The 27,457-nt window shown below is 40.8% G+C and overlaps 1 protein-coding gene across 1 annotated transcript in view; it reads left to right on the top strand.

The window, feature by feature from the left end:
- Nucleotides 1–26,561, top strand: part of pdzrn4 (PDZ domain containing ring finger 4) — a 34,110-nt gene extending 7,549 nt beyond the window's left edge. The window contains exons 2-9 of the mRNA XM_034131457.1: nt 12,252–12,523; nt 13,536–13,638; nt 18,825–18,923; nt 20,443–20,505; nt 22,810–22,911; nt 23,084–23,200; nt 23,786–24,838; nt 25,647–26,561. Of these exons, the coding sequence (XP_033987348.1) occupies nt 12,252–12,523; nt 13,536–13,638; nt 18,825–18,923; nt 20,443–20,505; nt 22,810–22,911; nt 23,084–23,200; nt 23,786–24,838; nt 25,647–26,222 (2,385 nt within the window). The 3' untranslated portion in view covers nt 26,223–26,561. The remainder of the gene's footprint in view (nt 1–12,251; nt 12,524–13,535; nt 13,639–18,824; nt 18,924–20,442; nt 20,506–22,809; nt 22,912–23,083; nt 23,201–23,785; nt 24,839–25,646) is intronic.
- The last annotated feature ends 896 nt before the right edge of the window (nt 26,562–27,457 follow it).

The following is a 27,457-nucleotide window of genomic DNA, read 5'->3' as shown; positions in this document are numbered from 1 at the left end:
AAAGAACGAGATGAGAGAAGTAGAGCGGTAAAAGAGGTTTAAATCCCCCCATTCTCCCTCTTAACCTTGCCCCTTTCCCAAAGTCTCGCCCCCCCCCTCCTCCTGCTGTCACTTATCAGTCGCCAAACACAGTTTCAAGTCCGTTCCATCCGACTGCCCCTGTGTGTCTTGCTGTCTGTCTATCTGACTCATTAATACACTTTGGCGTGACCCCGCCCTCTGAGGTGCCTCAAATTATCCCTAAAAAAAACATAGAGATGGAGGACTCAGAGACAGTCTGTCGGTCATGTTTAGGAGGGAGACAGTCACATTGTCCAGCCTCAGTGTGTGTGTGCTCTAAGCCAGTGATTGTTATACAGTCTGAAGCCAACCTTGTGCCGGATTAACCCAATAATGCACCTCATGGCACATGCTGCAGGCTATGTTTTGTCAGGTTAGACGGATGTTACTGAGAACCATCTGGAGCAGTTATGGATATGTTGCTACTAGAAAAATGTGCCATACACAGAACTTCCCCCCAGATATTTAGATGTTTCAGGGGGAAAAATGCTAAAACACTACTTCTGAGACATAAAAACCTCTAACAACCTCAAAATTAGCATACATTTTCTCTCCGGCAGATATTTGTTTGAGTTATTTGCTAGTGAAGGTGCAGTTCTCATCTGAGACTGAACGTGCGTTAAACTATGAAAAAAAAACCTTGCTGCTTCCTCTCTTCTTTGCCAAGAATGTCTCCATCACACAAGGGGGAGACAGGGTCTTTGATACAGCTATTTCCGATGAACAGTTGCACCGCGTCGTTAACATTTAAAGCTTGTTGCATTGATGATGTTTTGCTCAGACAGCCACCGAGACATCTGCTCTACGACATATTGTCAAAGCGTAATAATTTGTATGCGTTCTGATAAGGCTGTTAGCTAAATGCTTCAAAATGCTAATGTTGCACTGCCACTGCCAAGTGTGCTCTGAGCCCATAGGGTGGATGCTGGGTCCAGGTGGTCCAAAGGGAGATTAGGTTACAGCAGGGCGATGGTTTTGAATTCCCACTTAACCAACTTGGGTTTTGGAGTCATTAGGCCCACTCAGAGCCTGGAATCGAGTCCAGTTACAGATAGAATGACACTAAACCATCTGCATAGTAGGGGGGATGATTACATTTAGCAAAGGTTGTAACCAAGCCTTGTGTTGATATGGGGAAATGCCCTCAGGATTGAGAAAGCTCTCTTTGTTGTTGTTGGTTTGAGGAAAGCTATTAGATTGTCTCGTCTGTGGTGCGGTTTACTTTGATCTTGAAAGGCGTTGGATATAAGTTATGACTGTAATATCTACATATCACAGCAGGTAACTCACACAACAACAAGCAACATGGCAAATTAATATCTTAAGAAGATTGTGAAGACCGTTAAACAACTATCCGCTTCCTCTCTCTTGTACATTTCACAAACGTTGGTCGAGGGATATCTCTGACTAATCCAGTCTTGGTGTGTTGAGTGTTTTCCCCAAAGCACAGAGCACCATGTCCAAAGAAATTCACTACATGTCAAGAGTTGTTCAAGCCAAAAATCCTCCAGAGAAATGTATTTCAGTAAAAAGAAAAACCCCAAAGAACAATCCAACACTGTGTTCATTCTTTTTGCCCTAATGAAAGAAGTAAGAAAAGCTTAAAAACAAATATGTGACAAAACAAGTTGCCTTCCGAATTGAGTCTGACCGATTGGACCAATGTGTTCGCCCTGATCTGATGGCCCTTTGGGGAAAATGACATTGATTGTCTTGCTATTGACTGACTTGTATGAATGTTTTCACATCTGCCAAAGCTATGGTTAAAGTTTTGACAGGTGTAGACTTTAACAAACAGTATACACTGAAGGCAACATTTTGTCTAGCTTTCAAGTCTTCAACATTCAAAAGCTTCTGCTATTTGTTACAGAACTGTAGACATTTGAACATCCATCATTTCAGGCACTTTTATAACTTCTTGTTGTTGACTCTCAAGTTTAGCTTGACAGTTCAGGGTTCTAACGTCAAAACAAGTGAGTAAGTGGACCTTGGAGATTGTCTTGTCAGAGCATAGGAAAGGATGTGGTTGGTTCAAGGTTAACCACATTGACTGTAGGTTTAAAATAAGAACCGATCAACACTTTATTGTCCTCAATTTCGTCTCCAAAAATATTGTTCCACCTTTGCTTTAAAGGTAGGGTAGGTAAGTTTGAGAAACCGGCTCGAGATACACTTTTTGTTATATTCCATGGAATGCTCTTAACATCCCGATAGCAATGAATATCTTAAGTGCTTTGACAAAAAATCCATAAAAATATTTCATCTGTGGAAGCCGTAGTACTGTAAAAAGTACGACCAATCAAAACCGGCTAAAATAACTGGATGGCCTACCTGCCTGTCAGCCTTCCATCGGGGCACAAACTTATCTCGTGCCCTCATTGGTCATGTGCGTGTTCGTGTGTGTTGGAGGAGGGGCTCTGTAAGGAAGTGGCAGATTTTCTCCGGTTGTGTATTTTCAAATTCTAGCGATCTCGAGCCGGTTTCTCAAACTACTCTACCTTTAAGTTAAGGTATTTAAACACACAACCAATGCTTTTGTTTTTCCCATGATTCAGTCTTTTTTTTACTCTTTGGGTTGTCCAAATGTGAAAAGATTGTTCTAGTTTAGTAGTCTTAAGAGGTAGTTTCCTATAGGATGATTCTGCATCAGTACAGGAAGGCGCGGGGATAAGCTTGTACCCTTGTCTGAAAACTCTTGTCTACATGCATAACCAAAACCGTAACCCTAACCCTAACCCTTCACAAAACCTTAATCACACAGTATTTTTTTTGTCTGACCTTAAGGTTCACTACTTTTCTTCTATAATATTTTTTCTGAATTGGAGTAATTGAGAATTTGAGTAACAGTCGCTTGATTTAGAGTCAATCTGTGATACAGACTGAAAATTACCCAATCATCATCCCACTGATAATACGTTGGTAGCGGATGTGATTAGCCATTCACTCTGTCATATTCTAGACTTCCTGATACTGTGAATATAGTCTGAGTCTTGATTGAAGCGGGTCGAATCAGGGGTAAATTGCACCACAGTGTGTCTTCCACTTTACAATTCAACCATGCACTTGAATGAAGGTATTTTTCATTGCAGGATGAGCTCTTTTCTGCACGCACAGTTAGTGGAGTGTGAGGTCGTTTTTCTTCTCCACCAAAGGGAAAGGCGATGACTGGGAAAGGTTCACATTATGAATAATGCTAATGGATTAAGTTCTTCCAGTGAACATAAACATGCATCACTTTAAAAGGAAAAAGGCAAAGGTCTGGGTGAAGGAGGAAAAAAAGCACAGTTTCCACTCCAGGCTTCTTTAAAAAACATAATTTTATGCACAAAGCAGCAAATAAATCTTTTTTTTCCTGCTCCACAGTCAAATGTTTTCACTTTCCAAGCTTTAGCATGTTTTGCTAATTATGCCCCTGCATCCGGAGCTCGCTCTTTTTGCCTTGAACCAAAACGGATGCCCCCTTTTTCAGAATTTAATATTAACCCTTATCTCAGTGATTAATGGTGTAAATAACTCAATACTGAATAACTTTGGGCCCAGTTCCCAAAGACTTTCCCTTTGGAATCCGGCTTAATTCAAAGAAGGAAAACAAAAATGTGGCAATGTTTTTCTGTTACATAGTTATGAGTCTACAAAATGCTTCAAGCATTTAGATCTCTGTGTCTGTTTCCTCCCTGGTGCTTGCATGTGCTTTCACTTTTATGGCTCTTGTTAAACCCGATGTTATAGTGTCTGCTCTGGTAGGCTTTGATTTCACTTGAAATATTTTGGATTGACAAAGAAACAACAACAGGTTCTGAGCACAGGTGGTTATGAAGAAATGGGTCACTTAGTGGCTCATTGATATGAGTTATTTTTGGCAAACATCTTATAACACAGAGGAAAATGAAGGTGCCACATTTCAGTAGGATCCATCATTGTTTTTGTTGACATTAAGAATATCCCAAGTTTTGTTTTATAATCTAAATACAGTACAGGAATAATGCTTGGATGGAGAATGTATGTTCAGCTTTACCATAACATATAACCTCCTTGTGAACTCAGCCATCTGGATGAATAATGTGGGTCTAATCGGTGACCCCCGAGAGCCTAATTCAAACTCATTGCTAGTATGTGTCAAGGGGTTGGAGGAAGGGCCTCTGTATTGTTCAGCCCAGCTCAGTGGCTGCTGTTTTAATGGCAGATGAGAGATTAATGGCAATCTAATGACTGTAGGGAGGAGACAGCGCAACAATAGAGTCCTGGCACAGCACAGGCCAAGTACATTAGTCAGTCATTGGTACTCACAATGCATCAAATGTACACACAAACACATAATTCATGTACAGATGCACGGAGATTGAATATAAAAGATTTGTCAGCAAAGGAGTTTTGCAGTCGTCTGCTATCAGCGCATCCTTGATCATCACAAGAAAAACAAACTGAGCTAATTCTCAAACTGGCCAACCCCCCAATGTGACAAAAGAAGGCTAATTTATGCATCGCCGACATGGTGTGCGAGGAATAGGAGCGTGGCAGCGGGGCTGGATGTTCACTCGTGGATGGGGTAATTGTGATTTGGTTGCTAGGATGTTGAGGGTAATGAATGTCTTGTTGATGCAGTTTGTCATAACCCGTGCCATCCGCGGCTGCTTGAGGACACAGAGCCTATTAGTTAAACGCAGACACATTGGCCCTGCCATGATGTATGAGCGCGCAAAGCAGAAGGCATTTGTCATTTCATGAAAGAAAATGAAGAAAACTGCCAGGCTGAAGTAGATGTTGTATGAGATTGTGGATGAAACCATGCATGGCGAAGAAAACCTCTTGACTTTTGCCATTGGGTCTTCTGGTCGTATAAAGAATATTTTAATTGGACTTCATGTTCATGATAGGAGGTTTCCCTTAACAGTCTCCCTCTGACATAGTAGCAAATGATTGCCTTGTGAATAAAAGTAAATACTCATATTGTAATTCCGAAAAGCAGCATACAAGACAAATCATGTTTCATTTCAAGGTTTTACCAGTGGGGAGTATCTGTATGAAACCTAATTGAAAGGAAGCCCGCCTTGCATGTGGAAGTGGTACAAAGAGCAGGAAATGAGATGGTTCTCAATGCGTTCACTGACAGATGATAACCTTTGATTTCACTCACTTACATCAGAAATGGCTGCTTGGAATGACAGTCACAAGTCAACGTTCTCTGATGTCTGCCAGCCTGTTTCTACCACTGCTGTTGTCATGCTGGGGTGGGGAAGATAGACATGTGAAGAGCTGGAGCAGAGAGCACCCCTGAGACACACAAAACACATAGGTTGAATCAGAAAGCAGTCTGTTTTTAGAGTGCTGTGACAATATACAGTGTTTTAAACCACTGCAATTTAAATAGATTGGCTGATTTATAGGGATAATGACAGTCAGAAGCAGAAATAAGCCCAAGTATGACAGTAAGACAAAGAAAGGCAAACCACAGAATAGAGAATGAAGGGTAAAATAACTAAGAATTTACTCAAGACAATATACATGCACCTACCATACAAGATCAACAGCAAATTATATTTTAATTGCATCATTGCATAAAATTAGTGTTTATTTTCTAATAATTACATTTAATGGTTTATTGACCGACTGACTTATCCTTCTGTTGGTCTTTGTACCATTTCTATAATATAAAATAAGAAAGTGTTGCATGTTACATTCTCTTCTAACAGATAACTTTGTACCTAATTCATTTTTGTAGTTCGATAATTGTCCAATACATACACACATGCGACAGCTTATACAAATGTAGAAACTGAAAACCCTGCCCAAGTTTCGTTTCAACCTTGATTTTATGCAGGAAATATGGGTGTATGGAGGTTGAAGTATTGAGATATTGAATTATTGAAGTGATCGTTGAAATCAAGTTCTGGCTAGATACAAAATATTTTTGTTTTGGCCCTTCATTGGAAGGTGACAGCTTATGATCAAAGCCGATCTTGTTGAAGGACGCTTCAGCAGTGCAGATGCTTCATGATGAAGGGCTTAAATGCAGGATAACCAGTTGAAGGACAGTACAACATCCTGTTACTTTTAGCAGATATGCTTTAACAGGGACATTTGAGAAGCTCTGTTCTCTGCTGTTGCTGTTAGACAGTGACAATTCATTTGAAGACTCTATTGGTAAAGGTTCATACATTTTTAAGGCTCCCTCTGAAACTCAGATCTAAAAACCTAAAACAAGCCAGCACTGTGAAGAGCGATTCCAGGAGAAAACACAGTCTAATCTACCGCACACAGATACTGTGTGATGTACAAGGGATTGACCTGAGCGGGCTACTTAACATCGGCACCGACAGCAGCTATTTAATCCACGTTTCATGTTGTCATGCGGCCTTCCTCCATGCAGAACTAATTGGTTGTTTTTGCCTGTTGTGCCGGAGCCCATGTCTGTGAAAAACTGTGAAGGACACTCATTACAACTTGTAAAGACACTCGTAGGCGAAGCAATCGTGGATGCAGGCGAGCACATAAACACTGAACTCTATCTGGTAAATAAGGGACCTAAAAAGAGCACTGAGCGAAATCTCCTTGAACCCAATGCCACAGCTTACCACACACTCACAAACACACGTATGCAAGCCAAAGCCGCTACTACTACTAGCAACACAAACACACATCTCTCGCACTCGCTTCCACGCTCTTATTTGCATTTTGGTTAACACTCTAATTGCCTCTCATTAAATACCTTGTCACTTTGATTAATTGGCGTGATACAGAAATGTAAAACAGCAGAGCGTTACAATGCATAGTGAACAGTTTCTGATTGGGAAGCCAGGCTAAATATGCAAAACAGAGGTGAAATCTCCCAAACTTTTAAAGTTGAGTCAGGTTTTTTTTTTTTTATTCCTGAAGAAAAAGGCAAAGTTGGGAGAGTTTCGTGAGGTTAAAATGTGGCATTTTGACTTAAATGTAGGTGTATGCAATGAGGAAGTGATGAACCATCCTTGCGCCTCAAAATGTGTCTCCCCTGGCTCAAATGTATCACATTACAGCATAACAGCAGCCATTTACCCCACAGAATAATCATATTCAGCTTGGAAATTGGCTATAATTGTGTTGAATTATATACTTTAGCCACTGGCGGTCACATCTTACACAAAGCAATTGGGTTCTCTATATCCTTTGAAATGACAGGTGCTGTAATTGGACAGGAAGTGAGAGGGGTTATCAGAGTTTTTTTTTCACTTTCTGAGTGCTGAGCAACACATTAAAATTCTCAAGGAAACTAAACCTCACTGATGTCTACTATTTGAAAAAACAGGATGTAATTTACCAACACCTTGACAACAGTTTTGTTACAAAGAGTTAGCTCTGAGTCCAACAAAAAGTAAAACACACAAGTAAGCCTCCTGATTTAGCACCTGACTCTAGCCAGTTACAAGGGAACTATATAGCATAAAAGGCCATTTGCTAACCAAATTAGCTAGCTTAATTTCTCCCAAAACCTATAGCTGAGCTTTTTTAAATAGTTTAGATCTCTGAAATTATATTACACTATAAATTATTATTTCATCCCCATCACACTGCGGTTTGCCACAGGCATCGAAAGCATCATAGTATTCTCATCCCGCACAAGGTAAGGGTCATCGTGATTCGGTTGACCGAGCATGACCCACCGGTCGCACAGCCTGCCACTCAAATACTCAAATGTATGAAACCATCATCTTCTTTGCCTCGGCTGCGCTGGGTGATATTGCGCGTCAGAGACTTTTATTATTGAAATGAGACATTTATGACCGTGAGCCCTTGTCACATGAGAGCCTCCTCCTGAACCATCTCAATGCAGCTGAAGGAGGAAGAGAAATGAGATTTGACAGATTATTGGTGCGAGCCACCTGCGCTTCCTCACACATCACGCTATGCCAATTTCAATGTAATCTTACGTCTATTGAGCTGAAGTTCACACAAATCATGATCTGGGGGGTTTATGGAAGAGAGCTTGTGTTGAGCGCTGTGTCTTTTCAGAGGCAGACGAGGTGGGTGTTGAATAGAACTGAGGTCTCTCGGCAGCTTATTGTTTTGTTGCCCATTGTAAGCCTATTCAGTCTGAAAAACTGCCATTGTATAGTCGAACATAATGCAAACAACCACATTGTAGATTTGTTGTAAGTCTTTGGGGAGTCGATGTAAATTGGGTTTGTGTGTGTGTGTGTGTGTGCTTCCATTTGTTCACAATGACACCATATCTGTCCGATTTAGCTGTGACGTTGAGTGGTTTCCATCACACACCCTTATCTCTTTGTAGCAAACACATCCGTTCTCTCACACACACACACATACAAACAAACAAACTCTTATCTCCTGGCATTCGTTTTCGCTCTTGTTTGTATTCAAGAGTGAAAATAGCATTTAGCCATCTTTGTTGCCATCTCATTCAACCCTGTGACACATTTAAAGGATGACATGAGCCCTCTCTTGAGCATATTGAAAGCCTCAGGCCCGACTGTGATTGGCTTTCACTGTGCTACTTTCAACCAGGTCCCAACACAAGTAGTCTACCATCCAATTTCCACACCTTGGGCTTATAGTAACCGCTCATAGTCGAGGATGTATGTCATTGGTAAATCACAGGTGGCAAAATGTAGTTGAGCCTCGCTGTTTGCTATCTGGTTGACCTGAATAGTCTACGTAGAGTGATGTCAAGAAGTGAAATACAAGAAAATACAACAGGTGAGCGTGATCTACATTAGGTAATTCACTTCAGAAACACTTTTTGTTATATTCCATGGAATGCTTTTAACATCCCGATAGCAATGAATACATTAAATGCTTTCACAATAAATACATTAAAAAAATGTCATCTGTGGAAGCCGTGGCGCTGTAAGAAGCACGACCAATCATCTGGCCCGGCTAAAGTAACTGGATGGCCTACCTGCCTGTCAGCCTTCCGTCTGTGCACAAACTTATCTCGTGCCCTCATTGGTCATGTGCACGTTCGTGTGTGTTGGAGGAGGGGCTCTGTAAGGAAGTCTGAAAGAAGGGGCAGATTTTTTTCGGCTGCGTACTTTCAAATTCTAGCGCACTCGAGCCGGTTTCTCCATTCTTACCTACCCTACCTTTAAGGTTGTCCACCATATTTTTGCCCTACAAAGCCAAAATCAGCCTATTAGGTCAAACTGAGTCTTCCATATAAAATAATGTTTTTTAGTAATAGTTAATTACATTGGCTACAAAGACCAAACAGCTAATAGCCAGCAAATGAAATATTCAGTAAAGGCTGTAGATCGATGATGACAAACTGAGCTTACCGAACACATAAAGAAGAAACACACACACACACACACACATAGTATATTCTCAATCAATCAATGTTTATTTATATAGCCCAATATCACAAATGTTACATTTGTCTCCGTGGACTTCACAGTTTGTACAGAATATCAGTATGACTCTGCCCTCCCAAACTGTATCTCACCACTTTGAACCTCGACCTTTAAAGAAGAGTGTTCGCAGACAAGAAGCTTTAGTTTAGGGCTACTGGGAACCATTTTTATTGGCAATAGTAACCTTTAACTTGAGAGGGATATGAAGGCTGAGCTGCATTGTTGGTTTATTACAGCCGTTCCCATAGACCGACGTGAACTATACTATTTTTAGTGTTCTCGTGGAGCTTTCCTATACCAGATGATGTAATGACTTGAAATTGTCTCTCCGTCAGCTTGGTCACATAAGCATAGATGAGTAATGAGAAAGGAAACTTGCAATCAAAATGGAATTACTGTTTGATATTGATGTGATCCACACACCTACACGTCTCAATATGGATAAAGAAATGGCAAGTAGCATCTGTGCATGCTCAAATATGTGAAGATAGAGGAGAAAATCTTTACTACAAGCATGGGTAACACTTGTTAGGTTTAGGGTTGGGTAAGGTTATGGAGACAACTGCAAAATAGGGTATTTCAATAAAAATAGGTAACCTCTTTATCGCCTCGATTTGAGTTAAGTTTTCAAATAGCTTTTTCTAAATTCAGTGTATATGATGTAGAAAATGTGTGTTGCGCACAAACCCCTACACACATAAATGTTCTGAGCCATTATCCCCAGTCTTTGTCACATCTGCTGGCTATTAATCAGGCTCCAGTTAGCTCATCAACAGGCAGATTGAATAGAAGAACAACAGCAGGTAAACACGCGGGCAGGTGTACCCGCGCAATCACTTCCTGCTTTCCACAGCGCTCCCTCTGATTGGAGATTAATGTGTCCATCTGGAACTCATTACCATTCGAAAAGGTTGTGGAACTTTCTCTATCATTTCTCTGTCACGGACATCGGAGGATGTGTGGAGGAGAACTTTTATGTGTCGAAAACACAAGAAAAGTCACAGGTTGGATGCAGCCATTGGTTAATCGCTATCATAGCTGCATATGGCGGCTGATGGGGATTGATGGGCACTTTGGAACATCTGCCATGCAAGGTCTAGAAGGCCTATACAAATAGCAAAAGAGAAAATAATGCTGTAAACTTGTTATCCAATTTGCTGCTACTAAGCCCTTCAACGAGGCTAGAAAATAAGAGACACTTCCTCTTCATATTTCTAAATTTGTTCTCCCAATAATGAAGCTGACATTAGGCATATGCGTTCACATTTTAAGCCCTTGACAAACACTCTGACAATCTTAGACATCCGAAATCAATGCGAACAATCAATTTCCGGATATAACGGGCTGAAAATGAACTTCACACCCTTGGCATACAGAGGTTAAACTAATTGGGTTCCACTTAAACGCTTGGTGTGTGTGTTCTCACATTGACAGCTGTCAGTATGACATCTCTTCTTCACTGATTCCCACTTGGTACAACCTTTTCTAGTCTTGCAAATTAAGTAGGCCCTGCTTGCTAAAAACTAACGTTCCCAAAGGAGCACTGTCTACCTCCACCTCCCCACTTTGCTGCTCATTTGCTTAAATCAGTATTATTTATCTTGCACTTGTCTAATGGGCTTAATGGTAAGAATGCAATGTAAATAATGGATTTTGGTTCGATTTATTTGACAAAAAAGAATGGTGCTAAACAGAATGAGATAAGAGTTTTTCTCCGTCAGCAAATGCTGCAATCCATTACATTAAACAGTCTCTTGGAAAAAGGTTAGAAAAGCACATTTGTGAGTAGCTGGTTGGCAGTTAAAATGTCAGAACCTGCAGGACAAGTGAACCGTGTGGATAAAAACAAGGAGAACATGCAATGTGCTCCCTCCACTAAGATTTACTGACAAAGTGCCCTTTAGAAAAAGCTCTTCACTTGTAGTTGCTTTACTGGAAGCTTTTAAGAAACCTAACTGTGGAGACATGTAAAAGTACCGTGAGGCTCCCATGTGTGAACGTGAAACAGGTTGATTCTGAAAAGAGCATGTCTCCCTGTCAGATCTTGATAAAAAAAGGTCATCCTTGGATAAATTAGGGTTTTAAAAAATAAAAGTCCTATGTTCTTTATTATGTGTGCTCTTTTAACTTTTCTAGAGTAGTTTCCTTTGTATATCAGATGTAATGGCACTGACAAGATAACTCAGACGTTGGTATAGAATATCAGAGGTGGGAAGTAGTGGAGTACAAATACTTCGTTACTGTATGTAAATTGTTCTGGTACCAGTACTTTACTCGACTAATTATTTTTCGGACAACTTTTTTTACTTTGACTTCTTACATTTTAACACAAATACCTGTAATTTCTACTTCTTACATTTTCCAAACAGGCTGGTTCCTTTAGTTTGAATGTGTGTTTGGTGGCGTGATCATTATTATTTAGAGTCATTGCGTGCCTATTGATTTGAACACGATCCGTGTATCCATCATTTCCTGGTCTTCTCTAAAGAAGAGGGACCAATGAAAACGTTGTCATGTTGCCGTTGTTCAGCATGGAAACATTCATTAGCTAACAATGACATTATTGTTCTATTCATATAAAGGGAGGTCAGGTACTCTTTAAAACAGCTGCTACTTATGGGTACTTTTTACTTAAGTACATTTCAAAGCCCTCTTTACTTTTACTTGAGTAAAGAAGTTTAGTCAGTACTTCTACTTTTACCAGAGTATTTTTAAACACGAGTATCTGTACTTCTACTTGAGTAAAGGATGTGTGTACTTTTGCCATCTCTATAGAATATGGTTTGCTTCCTTTTACATGAAGGAGGACAGTGTTTCCTAATGATTTGTCCTCTTCTTATCCCCCAGGTGAACGGGCGCAACTTCTCCAAGGCTGACCATGAGGAGGCAGTGGTGGAGGCCATCAGGCGAGACCCCATCGTTGTCCAGGTTCTCCGTCACACACCCACAAGATCCACGGCCGCTGTTGCACACAACCACAACTGCATGCAACAGGATGTGTGTGTGGTGGATGTGTGCACGCAAACGGACATCACCTTCGAGCACATTATGGCACTGGCGAAGCTACGGCCTGCGACTCCGCCCGTTCCTGACATCTGTCCTTTCCTTTTGTCCGACAGGTGAGGGAAAACACTTACTGTTGAGATGTAGCCAAGACAAGAAGGTTATTGGTACATCCTGAAATATCATGGACAATTATTACCCCATATTTTTTGTTGACTGGAATCAGGTTTTTTCCACCCCAGATGAACGTCAAGCATCCCTTCTCTTGTGTTCTCTTATTTCATGGTTGTAATTGATTAGTTGTATCACTGTGGAAACCCCTAGACTAGCTAAGTACTTTTGTCCATGTGATATCATTATGCGGAGCCCAACCCGCACGCAATAATTGCTTCTTTGTGCAACATTCATTTTCTTTAATGGGCACTTTTGCCGGGCGATTAAAGCCAATGGGCTGATAGAGCGAGCATTCTGGCGCTAAGTCCATTCTTTGGCTATTTATAGGGCTTTGCAGGCTAGTAGATTAAATCAATTTGTCCGATAAAACTACAAATCTGCCAGTCTGGGTCGAAGATTATGGAGAGGCAGTTATCATGGTGACAATTTACAGAGGTCATGGCTTTTATGGGGGGATTGGTTGATGTTTACATTGCTTGTTCAGAGATTTGTTTTGCGAAAATTAGATAACTACGTTTATGTCGTGTCTGCTGTCTGTGGGTTTTTTTTCTCATAGAAGCTATTTCAACTGGATGTGAACATAATATTCACACAGCCAAAGTCATTCGAAAATGATCGTCTTATTTCAAATGATGGATACTAACCACATATATGTATTTATTTATAGAAGGACCATGCATACAAAAACATTAATCTCAGCAAAGAGAAGAGATGCAATATGCCAGATTATAGCTAATAGCTAATTTCTATCTGTGGTCCTCAGGCAGGTTCATAATAATCAATAAACAAATAATAACATTGCATGATCTCTATCAGTCAAACCATTTTAAAACCTGATTTAAGTACAGCTCAATAAATTCATACATAGTGTACTACTGACTACATGACTACTGTATGTGAACACACATTGAAATGATCTTTAACAAAGCTGTATTTTCTTGTTTTTTTCTATAGTTGTCATTCCATCCACACCATGGAGCATGAGTTTTATGAATGTCCAGAGTACCTGTCCAATATCCCAGCAGAGGTGGAGAGGACTGAAGATTATGAGTATGAGGTAGGGTTTTGTATCATTCTACAGTTTGAGCGTACAGTAATTTAATGAGATATAATTTTGCCTTTCAGACAATCTGTGCACAACTTTGGTCCAGAAAAAAACATTTTCATTGGTATGCAATGTAATGGTGCACAGAGGATGATTCTTTAATATGTTTCTGTCATATCCAATGAAGGTATACAATGTCCAAACTTTTAAATATAATTTGTATTAGAATTTACCAACCAGAGTTAGGCTCTCCAGAGAGGAACCAGTTACATTTTGAACAATGCATTATCCTTCCTTTGATGATTTCATTTTACCAGCATTAGAGGGGTGTTGGAAATGATGTATTGATAGTGTCAATAGTGGAATTATCAGTTTACCAATAATGAAATAGGTGACAATGCTGTGATAAGCCATGATGCACACAGCTTAATTATTGTACAATACACATGTTTGGCTTTTTATTTCTACGTAGGTTGAAGGCAGTTGGACCACTTATCTCAGGAGAGGATCTGAGAATATCCATAATGCTTTTATTCTCACAATCCCACAAAAATACAAGAACAAATGTCCACAAGAATAATAAAAAATAAATGTCTGTCCCTTGTGAAAGCTGCATCTACGTATACGTTTGTTCCGCGGAGCATAAGAAAGACCTTGGGTTTAAGACGGGAGCAATTCTTTATATACCCTTACAGAAAGAAGATCCCTCTCTGTCGGGCCTCCCTGTTGAATTCCCAGTGTGTTTCATTCACAGGCTGTTAGTTTCCCTTTCATCATGCTCTGTCCTTCAGAAAAATGTGTGTCCACTTTTCACACATGGCACTTCAAGCTAAAATGAAGATGTGAATGTTATGTGGGGAAAAGCAAGCACTCACTGTTCGTTTGGGTGAGCAATGGTACGACCTTGTACTGACATTACATTACGTTCAGTTGTGGCTGTTGCCACCTATAGTATCTTTGAAATGAGTCTTATGTATTGTATGTTTAGACTTCAGACTGGTTTGACAGGACTGGAAATACTGACTACATAATTAACTGAACCCTGTCACGCTGGAGAGCAGAGCAGGCAGAACCCCAAATGCAGGAAACCAAAGTAACTTTAAAACACAGACAGATTGTGACAAATCCAAATTCCACGAACGTTTTTTCCCACATTTGGAACAGCGTAGTTTGAGCTTCTTTACAATACATAATCCATTAAAGCATTTATTTTATTAACATGTTACTACCATATGTTCAAACTAGGCCTGTCAATGTTAATGCGTCAAGACATAAGTATTTTAAATTCAATTATCATTACTTTTGATTAACGTCATTACATTTTTATATCAATTGACAAGTGTCCATATTTCCCCTAATAACACACATTTTGAACATGAGACTGGACTGGACTGATACTGATGTTTAATACATTACAGTATCTAATAACTGGCAACCTAATCTGCTTAATCGTCTTACTTTAGCATGTTAGCACTCTGAAGCTAACATTTGTTAACTCCCATACAGTCTGTACAGTCAAGCGTCTCAATCCTCCTCACAGATGCATCATGCCACACAGATAGTGTACCTCGGGGTCAGTCTAGGTGACAGTGATGGGTGACGTTTGCTACCCTCAATGGTCCTCCCTGGTTTGATAGGCACTTCCTGGTTCAGTGAACTGCATTGTGGGTCATTAGGATTCCTCTGCTGCCAGCTGTGGCCTCACCTTAGAGTGGATGGACGAGTCTCCAGTGTGCGGGGTGGGTGGAGGGCTTGTGTTCAGTAATAGCAGTTGTATCAGAACAAGGTCGGCTTTACAACACACACACATAACACACACCCCATCCCCATCCCCATCCCCACTCCCACCAGACATACAACACACCAAATCAGCCGTCCACTTACCTCTGTCCATCCATGTGTATCTAACTGAAACATGAATGGCTTTCCTCTTGGATGGAACAGAATAGCGCTGCCATTCCTACAAGCATTACTTCTGACAGGTAGCTTCAGTCCCGGCTGATTGTCCACATGGGTACTCCTGCTGTCATAATACTACACTGCTACTGCTGCCAAATCTATCTGTTCATAATATTGCCAAGTAGCAGACAGTGGATGCGGAAAGAGTTTCATAGCGAACTGTTTTCTTTCTTTGATTGTTAGGGTAAACAATAAAGTTCAAACTGGAAGAGCTAGCCTTTGCCGTATAATATGCCTTCGTTGATATCCTTTCCTTCATCAGTTGTAACCTGTTTTGGATATGTATGTCTACTTCCTAGGCAAAGTAGAGTTGCCTAATGGCAGATTTTAATGACCAAGCTATTTGGTCTCCAGGTTACACAGCACAGTTAATGAAGCGGCCGCAGTCTGCCAGAAAGAATCCAGATAGCTGACTGCCAAATGAGTTCAAAAAGAATATCTTAATTATGGATCCACATTGGATGCCAATCAAAAAAGGCTAGTTTTTTTTGTAATCCTCTGAAACAAAGTAATATTTGGAAGGCAAGAGCTGCTACAAGGATATTTCATGTATGGGCCAAGCACCAAACACATTGGATCAGACATTGGATGCAACTAGGTACTTTGTCAATGCCTAATAAATACCTACATCTATCGTAAATCAGTAGCAAGTTAATACTTTAAAATCTATAATATTTAATGCCTATTCAAGATAACCCTGATGACAGCATTAGGGTTACATTTAAAAGAGCTACCACCCCTCATATGGACCAGAAAAGCAATGAATCAGATGAACACATCTTAAAGAATGTGACAACACCACAGTATCAATGAGAAACCTCTCATATGAAAGCTATACCCTTTCAAAACTGCTATAAAAATGGCAGCTTAAAGGATGTTATGTTCTGCAATGTGGAAACAATGAGCCATTGAACATCATGCACAGCATTAATTTATTAATGAAACATTAGTAACTGCTCGGTTCATATTCGCTTGCAATGTTGCAAACAGATGTTTAATGAGGCAAGACAGCACAGCCACTTTTATCACGTCTTATATATGTTACTAGCATGTGGTAAATGTGAGTTCTCCCATTTTAAATTGAGTGACAACATACTGTAAATTAAGTAGATGTATTCCATGAATGTTCACAATGCATTTTAAGCCACATGAAATTAGATTTAGTGCACTGCTGTGCCGTAATTTACCCCCACAGTGGATCCAATCATCACTAATACAGCCTCTCTACGGTTGTAGTTGGCTCCATGCATCTTTACCAGTGGGCCACAATAACTGGTGCCAGTAATCCAGCGTACCACCCGATGTGCACTGACATAAAGAGTGTCTGATCTCACTGTATGCAGCTGCTATTTGACTGTCAGACTTTGTTGAAATCAACCAGTGTACTAAACTGGTGAGAAATGTGGTGTAACAATATTATACACTCATAACACACCCCAACCTTTGAAGGTCAGGTCTGTCTGCACAGAGGGTTAAATGCCACAGAAATTAATTACTTCCCCTGTCAATCTCTGCTATCGTGGTTTCCCATGACAGAAAAATGGTTGGGGCTTAATTCATGCCCCACAACCCTCATCCCCCTTTTTACCCCACTCCCCTCAACTTCACAGCGCTCAAATTAATTTTGCAGCATGGGGTTAATAAAGATTAACCCTTGAGTTATCTTAATGTGATTACCTTTTATACACAGCAGAGATTAGAAGGAGCCAGTAGCGAGGCGGGCTACATTTAGAGACATTTCCTGTGGGAAAGGAAGGGATCAGCCAATGAAATACCTTCATCACTAAAGGGTACCCGCCCCTTTATACCGCCACATGCTGGGTTCAGTCGGAATCTCACAGGCTTTCGTTTCATTGATTTACAGGACACATGCTGTGTGTGTGTGTGTGTGTGTGTGTGTGTGTGTGTGTGTGTGTGTGTGTGTGTGTGTGTGTGTGTGTGTGTGTGTGTGTGTGTGTGTGTGTGTGTGTGTGTGTGTGTGTGTGTGTGTGTGTGTGTGTGGTGTGTGTGATGTGTGTGTGTGTGTGTGTGTGTGTGTGTGTTGTGTGTGTGTGTGTGATGTGTGTGTGTGTGTGTGTGTGTGTGTGTGTGTGTTGTGTGTGTGTGTGTGTGTGTGTGGTGTGTGTGGTGTGTGTGTGTGTGTGTGTGTGTGTGTGTGAATAATGTTTTCTAAAAATCACATCCTAGAGGTAACATTTGTTATTATTACCGCATTCGTGCTGCGTAATTTGTGGTCTTAAACAATGAGTTCCAGAACATTCATATGAACACCCGCCTCAAGCCTGAACAACTCTGAATGTTGGCAAAAAGTTTGAGACAAATTAAAACATTTCATGGTTTCTTCGTGCCTTGTACAGGAAACAAAGCCCCAAAGAAGTGCGCCAGACATTGAAGCAATTGTCAGATGGTGGTACTACAACTTCCATGTCTGTCTCTGACGTCATTCGGCCGAAAAAAGACCTTTCCCATTGACTTCCATTGGGAAAAATACATCTGTAATTCAGCAAATTTCAAGCTAAATCAACTACCCAGTACGAACACATTAATGGTCCTTAAATCATTAGGGCCTAAAAGTTGTAGAATAAGCTAAAAGCCGAATCCACAGTGATTTTCTCTCGATGTGAAAAACACTTATGGAAAACGCAAGAGCACATGCTCTATGGGGCCAGATATGGGTTCTTTTGCTCTCCAGAGTCAGGCCATTTTGGTCTACACATACATGTCCTTTGTAGGTTTCCACATTACGACTTAAAGTTCATGAACACATGGTTATCGGAAGAACGACTTCCCAACTTTTGAGATGGGACCACCATGGCTATGCACTCTCTAATGTCACTGCTACAAGTATACTTTAATGTACTTAATGTTTCTTCTTTGTCCTCCAGAGAGAGCATATATCATGATCAATGCTTGAATTAGTATTTCTGTAGTAGGAATGCATTTGGTATTGTTAGGATTAGGGTTAGGGATTTAGGGACCTTTGATCAATTTTCCCAAAAGCAATCACACTACTTCTGCAGAAACCAAACAAAACCATGTGAAAAGATTAGTGACAGGGCCATAGAGCGTAACAAATCAAGTCTCCCACGGGGTGGTATTGTTTCTGCTGCTTTTTACAGCAGATGTGTAAACTCCAGGTTTGAAATGAAATGGTTTTGGAATCCATCGGATCTGCCGGGAATAACATGAACTGAAAACATGGAACAATTATTGTGTTTTCAATTGTTTATGTGTAACAGGAAGTGGAGCTGTGCAGGCAGAACAGCCAGGAGAAACTGGGCTTGACGCTGTGCTACAGGACCGACGATGAGGAGGACACCGGCATCTATGTCAGCCAGGTAGGAACAGATGTTCTTTCCTCTACATTAATAGGAGTCAAAAACATTTAACCGATTTAATGGTAATCACACAATTACTCCCAGATGAGGTCTGTTTGAGACAGGGCTGCATGTTCGTTAAATCAAACTCCGATCATTAGTTTCCTTTAGAGCAGGAAGTTATTAAAATATGGCATTAAACCCATTTGAATTCCCATCATTACATCCTGAAGCAAGGAGAATGTGGAACTGAATGAGGGAGGAAGGAGAGAAAAGTGTTTGCAAGTCAAATATCAACTCTGAATGAGCCACGCATGGCCAACGAGGAAGTCAGGTTTGAAATGCCATTCCCGTCCTGCGATTCCTCCTCCTTTGACTCGGTTTTAATTGAAGGTTTTAATTAGCTAAAACCTTCTTATCACAGTATGTTAAATGACACATGTACTGTACCCCATCTGAATACCAAACACCAAACAAAGAGGGGATATATTACAGAGATTCCTTTTTTTATTTCTTATAATTTGCAGCTTAGAATAAAACTTCCTCTTGCAAACTTTCAAAGACAAGACTAAATTAATGGATGATAGAATTATGTGGGCTTTAGGCCCTAAAAGCTGAATTTGTTTTAATCTGACTGCAGGTGCAGTTGCAATCCCATTATGAACAAAAGAAGGGGAACAGAATAAGCTGCTATGAGGATAAGAATGCCTCCATAAGGATACAAATGTCATAATTACAGTGTATTTAGCTCCTTGCCGTCTTAAAATAATTGCGTGTATATACATCTGTGAACTCTGCCAGCTTTTTCCCTTGTGTTCACCTGCTCTTCTTGAACTAGACGAATAATCTGAATACAAAACTCGCTGAAGCGCAACAGATTGTGAAAGCGGTCTCCCAACAACAGACGCGTCTATTTTTGTATGTTTGATAAAGGGATGAAAATGCTAATTTACCTCATTAAAATTTATTTATGGATAGCATCGGTGCAACTTTGGGAAGTGCGTGATTCTTTTCTCCATTTCCACTAGGGTGTTTTTTGTTCCCACATGTGGCTATTGCTCTTGATCTTCAATGCAAGAACAACAAAGTTTAGAAAAATGGCTATTGAGCGCTTCGTGTGTTGATGCACTAGGATGCATTTAGAAAAATATGAGATTCATTCAACTAAAATAGAATCATTTCTGTGGAATAGACACTATTGTTTTTGTTTGGGTTTCATCTTGTATAACTCACATGTTCTTGTGTATAGTGTCAAGAACTTACATGTACCTCAGTCAGTATTAGCTTGATAAAACATACACACACCAGCACTAAGAACCTGTGAAGAACCAACCTGTCATATGAAAAATAGCATGTTGTCAGGGAGAAAATAAGCATCTTCTTCTTCTGTATGAAAAGAGGCTTTTTTTTCCTGACAGCAGAAAGATCAGAGAGCAGTGGAGAGAGCGGTACATCACAGGTGTTTTTTTGGGGGGGAGGGGGGGGAACAGATACACAATGACTGGCTGTCAGCATTGATTTTCATGTCCTTTTTTTGCAGGTGGAGCCAAACAGCATAGCAGCGAGGGATGGACGCATCAAGGAAGGAGACCGTATTCTACAGGTGCGTTTTCTTATTCATCACAATGACCAACTATAAACTCACATCTTATTTATTTTATGTATTTAATTTATTTTATGTATTTAATATTTAATTTATTTTATTTATTTTATTTATTTTATTTATTTTATTTATTTTATTTATTTTATTTATTTTATCAATCAAGTTATGTGTTATTTGGGCACGGGGGTTTTTATTTAATTTTTTGTGATATTTTTATTACATTTTTTATTATTTGTGAAACACGTGCTCAACAAATAAAGTTTGATTTATTGATTGCTTGATATAAGTTTAATTTTTTATATTTTGTACATCACTGGCAGTATGTTGTTATTGATATCAGCTATTTCCTATGTTTTTTTCTGTGTCACACAAACATGCCTAGGTAGATCCTTCAAGGCAGTCTTTTTAGAGCATAGCTGAGCAGCTGGTGTCTCCAGTCTGGGCCAGCATATGTATTTTTAATTACCTCGTTTTCAAAGCTCTTAGTGGCAGTTACATCAAGCCCTCCATCATCTCTAACCCTCCTAGTCTTTCTCTGTCTCACCATGTGAAAACACCTAGTAGTTCTCTCTAAACATTTACAGATTTCATATGGTACAGAATGCAGTAGTCATACTTTGTATCCCATTTACTACAGATACATGGTTGTTTAAGTGCCCAATGTTTTCCCACTGGAAAACAGGATTAACTAAGTGTAAAGCTTTTTATTCGTGACTCCAGGCGCACCATTAGTGGCAGCAGGTGTGTGTAGCCAAGGTGAACACTCACTCGTTAAGACTTAGCCAGGTGGCTTTGTTAGTAAGGGAGGGAAATATGCAGTGACAAAACCTTTTTCAACAACATTTATATTATACAGTATTATTTTGTGTTTTGCTGTGATGGTATTAATCCAGGTTTTACAACACTAAAAGTTTGCTTAAAACATGATTCTACCTCTTTCACCTCAGTAAGGAAACATGTCTTAAGAAAGAAAAACATGTTAACAAAACAGATTGGTTTATTGGCCACGATTGGGAATGAAAATATGCTCCTGTAAATAATGAATGTAATGTTTTCATTGTGGGTGAACTGTATTGCTTAGTAACCAGGATTGAAATAATAAAGATTTTCTTTTGTGGGGGGCAAGTTCAAATAGTAACTGTTTCATTTGTTCACCTTCTGAAATAAAGGTGACACATAATTTGTGACCTGGTAAACAACACATATACCAGCCAAACCAGTAATTACATATCATTTAGACATTTTAGAATATGTTCACACTTGAGATAACCTTTTACTAGATAATACAGTCTCTGATCTTAGCCCACTTAAAGAAAATATTTTGCACAGCGTAGACAATGTTAGACTATTAATGCACAAAGAAAAAAGGATCGCGACTGGGATGTCCCCCATTGTTTCCGCATTTTTCATTTCCTTGATGACTTTCGTATACCGCTGACAATGACGAAACTGCTGAGCCGCCCACCCCTTGTGATGCCATTGTTCCCAAGGCCCATTATATCGAAACCCCAAGAGTTTGAAAAATGTCCCATTGTACCAAAAGCCAAATGCCTGTTACCATGAAAAAGAAAAATTCAGCTTGATATTAATTGCCCAGATCAAACAACATTCAAGCACCTCACTAAAATATAGTTTAAGGGAATTGTAATGCATGTCCACTCAGTTGGCCCCATCTCAACTTGCTTCCAGTTTGAACAACAGTGTCCTCCATCTTTTTTGTCCTCGCTGATTACCTTCTTTCTCTCGCCGTAGTGCTTCTGTGTCTCAGTAGTGTGAATGATTGTGGGGAGCAGGGCCTGCTGTACTGCTGGCCCTATTATCTTATTCTGACAGCCCCATTACTCTAGTAAGGAAAAGATGAACGGCACCTGTCAGAGACCAGTTAATTGTGTGTCTGGATGTGCGGCGAGAGCACACTCTTATGAGGTTGGACTACGCACTCGCAATTGACTCCTGTGCGTGCAGCATGGCTTTCTAGGGCTTGCGTGGAGTGGAGGAAGTGATGGGGAAAGACTAAGAAAGACTGATGGAGAGATCCGAAGAAGAATGACTTAAAAATAGACTAATGAAGGTAGAAAATGGGCAGGAGTGAGAGACAGAAAAAGGTGTCAATGTGTGATTACTCAAGGTGTGTCTTGCAGGAATAGGAACAATGGTTAGTTGTATAACACTCATCATTTCCTACATGTCAGTGAAATGGTCGATGATGATACAATTACAGGTCCTTTCTCAGGTGTGTGATTGGCACTCTCTACAAGTTCACTCCTCTTATCTTGACCATGTATACTTGTCTTTGGTGTACAGATAAATGGCTTTGAAGTGCAAGACAGAGAGAAAGCTGTTGCCTTGTTATCAAGTGAAGAAGCAAGAAGCATCACACTCCTGGTGACAAGACCAGAAATCCAGGTAAACACTCACACCTAGACAGGCTCCTCTGCCCTATCTTGAATACCCCATGTCATGTCAAAAAGCTTCCTGCTAAGTGCTTTTTGCTTTTCTTCGAACTGTCAGTGTGATTGTCTGGAGTTCCTACACATCCACACAAAGACAGGATTCTGACAAGATGTTGTGATTTCAGCTCGAGGAGGAGGTTTGGCTGGATGACGAGCAACAGGAGCTTGTGGAGGAGCTGAAGATAGAGATCCTGGAGGAGAGGAGGAAGCAGAAGCAACGTAACTTTGACAGGGGAGATGAGGTGAGAGCGTGAACTTGAGAAGTGCATCAAAACGTCAAATAAAAGAGGCAGAAAGATTGCAGGGATAGTGGGAGGAAAGGTAGGGATGGAGAGACTAAATGAAAGAAAAGAGACAATCCCAAAAGGATTGGGAGGGCACACTATTAGATGCATATAACCTTACATAGAGAATACAAACATGTTGACATTGGTCGATACTGAAAGCAAAGACCTGCGTTACATTTAATGACTTATATGACTTACTTCATTAATTAAATGTTTTCATTGCCTTCTTTTTAGGGCATGGTTAAAGTATGAAGAAGATTATGGCAATTTCAGATATACTGTTGTTGTGATAAGGTGATGCTTAGGCAACCAAAAAGTGGTTATAAAAAGAGCATGGTAACCCTAACCCTAACCCTTCCTGCACTTGCACTTAGCATTGGGCATTAATCAAGAGGTGCAGAATTGTCTGATATGGACGTTATTCCGAGAGATAGTTGGTTGACCATTCTCCCAAAGCAAATTATGAATAGCATCAAATGTGAGAAGCAAGTGAACAGAGTTGCCCTTGAGTAACTATTGTTATCTTTCTTCATACACCAGAATCTAGCTGAAGAAGACATGACAACAGACACAGCTACCTATTCGTCTAACAATCAAGACAGTGGGTTTGGACGCAGTACAGACAGTCCAGAGCACCAACCACTCCTGACTGGACTCGACAGGAGGTCTCCAGCCCATAGCCTGAGAGAGCGATGGCGTGCAGATCATCCACACACAAAACAAGGGACTGTAGTTCAGCAGGAAACCAAGGGTCCAAGGAAAGGGTCCAAAGGAAGCCAGGAAGGAGGAATCAGCAATCGCAATAGTGGAGGCGGGATTCTTGGTTTGGAAAATCGCTTCCAGCAACTCCTCGAGCTCAAGTGTCAAATCCGCAATGGAGACGAGTGTGGGGTGTACTCCATTCGACACAGTATAGAGTGTAGCCTCACTGAGCAAGGGGTGGATGGAGATGGGGAAGATGGGGTTGGAGGAGGGAATGGAGTGGAGCAGGAGTTGAGGATGCTGAATGAGGAACTGTGCAGCATTGAGCTCGAGTGCCAGAGCATCATGCAAGCGCATCAACTCCGTCAAAACCAGCTAAATCTCTCTCAACCAGCGTCCGGCTCACCGGGACGGAGCCCGAAAGAGGGACACAAGCGACACGGCAGGCTGGCCGACATCCACGAACACCCAGAGCGGTCGGACAACGATAGGATCCGAGAGAAGGACAGCTCCAGTGCCTACAACACAGCAGAGAGTGCTCGGTCCACACCCCTAGGTATGGAGAGATCTCCTGATCATTCTCTGCAGAGACACATCAGCTTCACCAACCAGAAAAACCTCAGACTGGCTTCCTCCACACCTTCCCGCCCCATTGTGATCCCAAAGCCACAAGGTACACCAAGTCATAGCAGACCAGCAGACCAAGGCCTTGTTATCTCCAGCAGCCCGGACCAGAGCAACCCTTCCCGGTCCGAGTCAGACCCTTCCCTACCAGCGGACGATGAGAGGTGTGAAAAGAAAAGAAGGACAAGAGAAACCAGGAGGGGGCTACCCTATGGTTCTTATCAGACAACCCCACATCCAGGCCAGGGAGGATCCAGGCAATTGCAAGTAGGTGTAATCAAGTAGATCATGTGCCAACCTGATGGTATGCCTATAGTGGTGCTGGTCCTAAAACCCGGAAGTGAGTTAGCATTTTACCCCTTCCGGTTCCCTCGTCTCAGAGTCAATGGGATTTCTCCATAGGATTTTGGAAAATAGCTGGAAATAAGGTCTGTGGTTGACACAAATTTAAGAGACGGATCACGTTTTGTTCTACGACATTAAATACATCAGCAGTGACCCCACTGGTGATTTTTGAAGAGTTTACGTGTCTGAAAAACGATGGTTGTTAACAAGTGGCTGAATAGGACTACAGAAGTTGTCGAGGACGTTGAACGTCATTACGCCGAACACGTCCCCTAAGTTTGTTTGCCCCTGTTCTGCTTGAAAGCAAGTACCTGCCTCTTGCAAACTGTTTCAACTTGTACAATTTTCAATCTGTATTTTTGAATATCGATCTTAAGTTGGCGTGACGTTGAAGTCGTGCGACCCTGCTGTACTCGGCTGTAGTTCGTTCATAGCATAACGTTAGCATTTTGCTTCTGGTGATTACATTTATGATTCGAAAATTATAAAAGTAGGGTAGACATGTGGAGATTATCCGGCTGAACAAAACGTGCATTTATCAAACAGGTTCGTTTTCCACAGACCTTATTTCCAGCTATTTTCCAAAATCCTATGGAGAAATCCCATTGCTTTTTTGTCGAGGGAACCCATGCACAGCTTACTTCCGGGTAAATACGTCATCCCTGCACCACTCTATTAATGAGGCCCCTCTGAAGGTAGTTCTGTGCTAACTATATTCTCTGTGTTTCAGAGCTACATGCAGCTGCTACAACAGCACTCGTCCCTGGAGTATTCCCAGAGCCAGCTGAGTCTGCTCAGTGTCTGCCGAGACCCCGTGCACCGGAGCGGACGCCCTGGGGAACCCCGTCTAGAGTGGAAGGTCAAAGTTCGGGCTGACGGCACACGCTACGTGGCGCGGAGGCCTGCTCGTGACCGCATCCTGAGGGAGCGTGCGCTAAGGATAAGAGAGGAGAGGAGCGGAGGCATGACCACGGATGACGATGCCATGAGCGAGATGAAGATGGGCCGCTACTGGAGCAAAGAGGAGAGGAAGCAGCACTTGGCGCGTGCCAGGGAGCAAAGGAAGAGGAGGGAGTTCATGCAGAAGAGCCGCCTTGATTGTCTCAAGGAGGGGCCAGCCAGTGGAGCTGAGGGCAGGAAGGAAATCAATATCTTGGAGCTCAGTCACAAAAAGATGCTGAAGAAACGTAACAAAAAGATCCTGGATAACTGGATGACCATCCAGGAGCTGATGAGCCACGGGGCTAGAGTCCCAGAGGACTCCAAAGTACATCACAGCGCATTCCTTTCTGTCACAACTGTCTAGCAGTATGCAGTACTTCATATTTCTAGGTACTAAACACTGTAAGATCCTGCATTTCAGGAACTAATGCTCTATGAAAAAAGGGTCAGTTAGGGAAGTAAATGTGACTGCTGAGTACTTCTGTAGCATTTCTATGGCAACTTTGTATCTCTTTACGAATGTTTTAAAGTTCTTCTATCTATCTATATCATTTCAAGACCTCGGCCATTCAAACTTTTCATCGTTTTTACACTGGCTTTTTGGTAATGGACTTGCTTCTGATTGATGATTTTTGTAGCATATTGGTTCGAACTGATAATAGTGCAGAACTAATACAATAACTCAATATACACTACTGTCTCTATGTATTGTGTTTCATTGCATATGAAGCGACTTCACTTGCCTCGTTCCAGGTGGCATTTTTTATAATGGGAAAAATATGATATTTTTCACGCTTTGTAAACTCCGTAACTTTTTGTAAACAATTTTTTACATTGAATGTCATTGCACTGTAAACATTTTATTGAAATTTCTTATTTATGTTTGTAACCATCATGGTCCACGTTGACACTATTTGATTGTACTGTAGCCTGCATTGTATGCCAGACCAACACAAAGAGAAACTCTGAATTCCCAGAACACACTTCATAAAACCTTTGTTGTGTGAATAATATAAGTTGAGTCAGAGTTGTCGCAAAAATGTATCTCAAAAGCTCATGTTGTTCTTGAGCGGTTTTACCTCACAATACAGTCAAAACTCTGAAATGGTTGAATACTCGGTTAATTTCATTGGTTGACTTAATTTACCCTCGAGTCAACCTGACCCCTTACTATAAACCATACATGTGTGAATTATGTTTCAAATGTTAAATAGATTCATATTTATATTGTTTACTGTTATTGTTTCTATTTATTGTAAATTATTTGTTATGGTCCGTCTGATAAATGTTCCACATTAAGTGACTATCCTTGAAAGGGAAGTCAAGAAAGTGTATCCGATTGCAGCCTTTCATCTCAAACCCGCTGCTTCTCACTGTAACGTTAATTGAAGAGGCCTTGACTTCAGTATGTGTTGATGGTGATATTTGTAATAAAACAATAATGATCAGATGAAAGAACATTTCTCTTTTTGAACATATTGATGTGTGTCATGTCAACATTTAAATCTTTACAATGAAGACTTGAAGAACTCACCAACTATATTTGTTTGCTTTGATTTATAACGTTACTATGTGTTTGAAACTGGGACCATAATCAGC

The sequence above is a fragment of the Trematomus bernacchii genome, unplaced genomic scaffold (genome assembly GCF_902827165.1).
Source record: "Trematomus bernacchii unplaced genomic scaffold, fTreBer1.1, whole genome shotgun sequence".
In the NCBI taxonomy this organism is placed as follows: Eukaryota; Metazoa; Chordata; class Actinopteri; order Perciformes; family Nototheniidae; genus Trematomus; species Trematomus bernacchii.
This window is presented reverse-complemented; position numbering and strand designations above follow the sequence as displayed.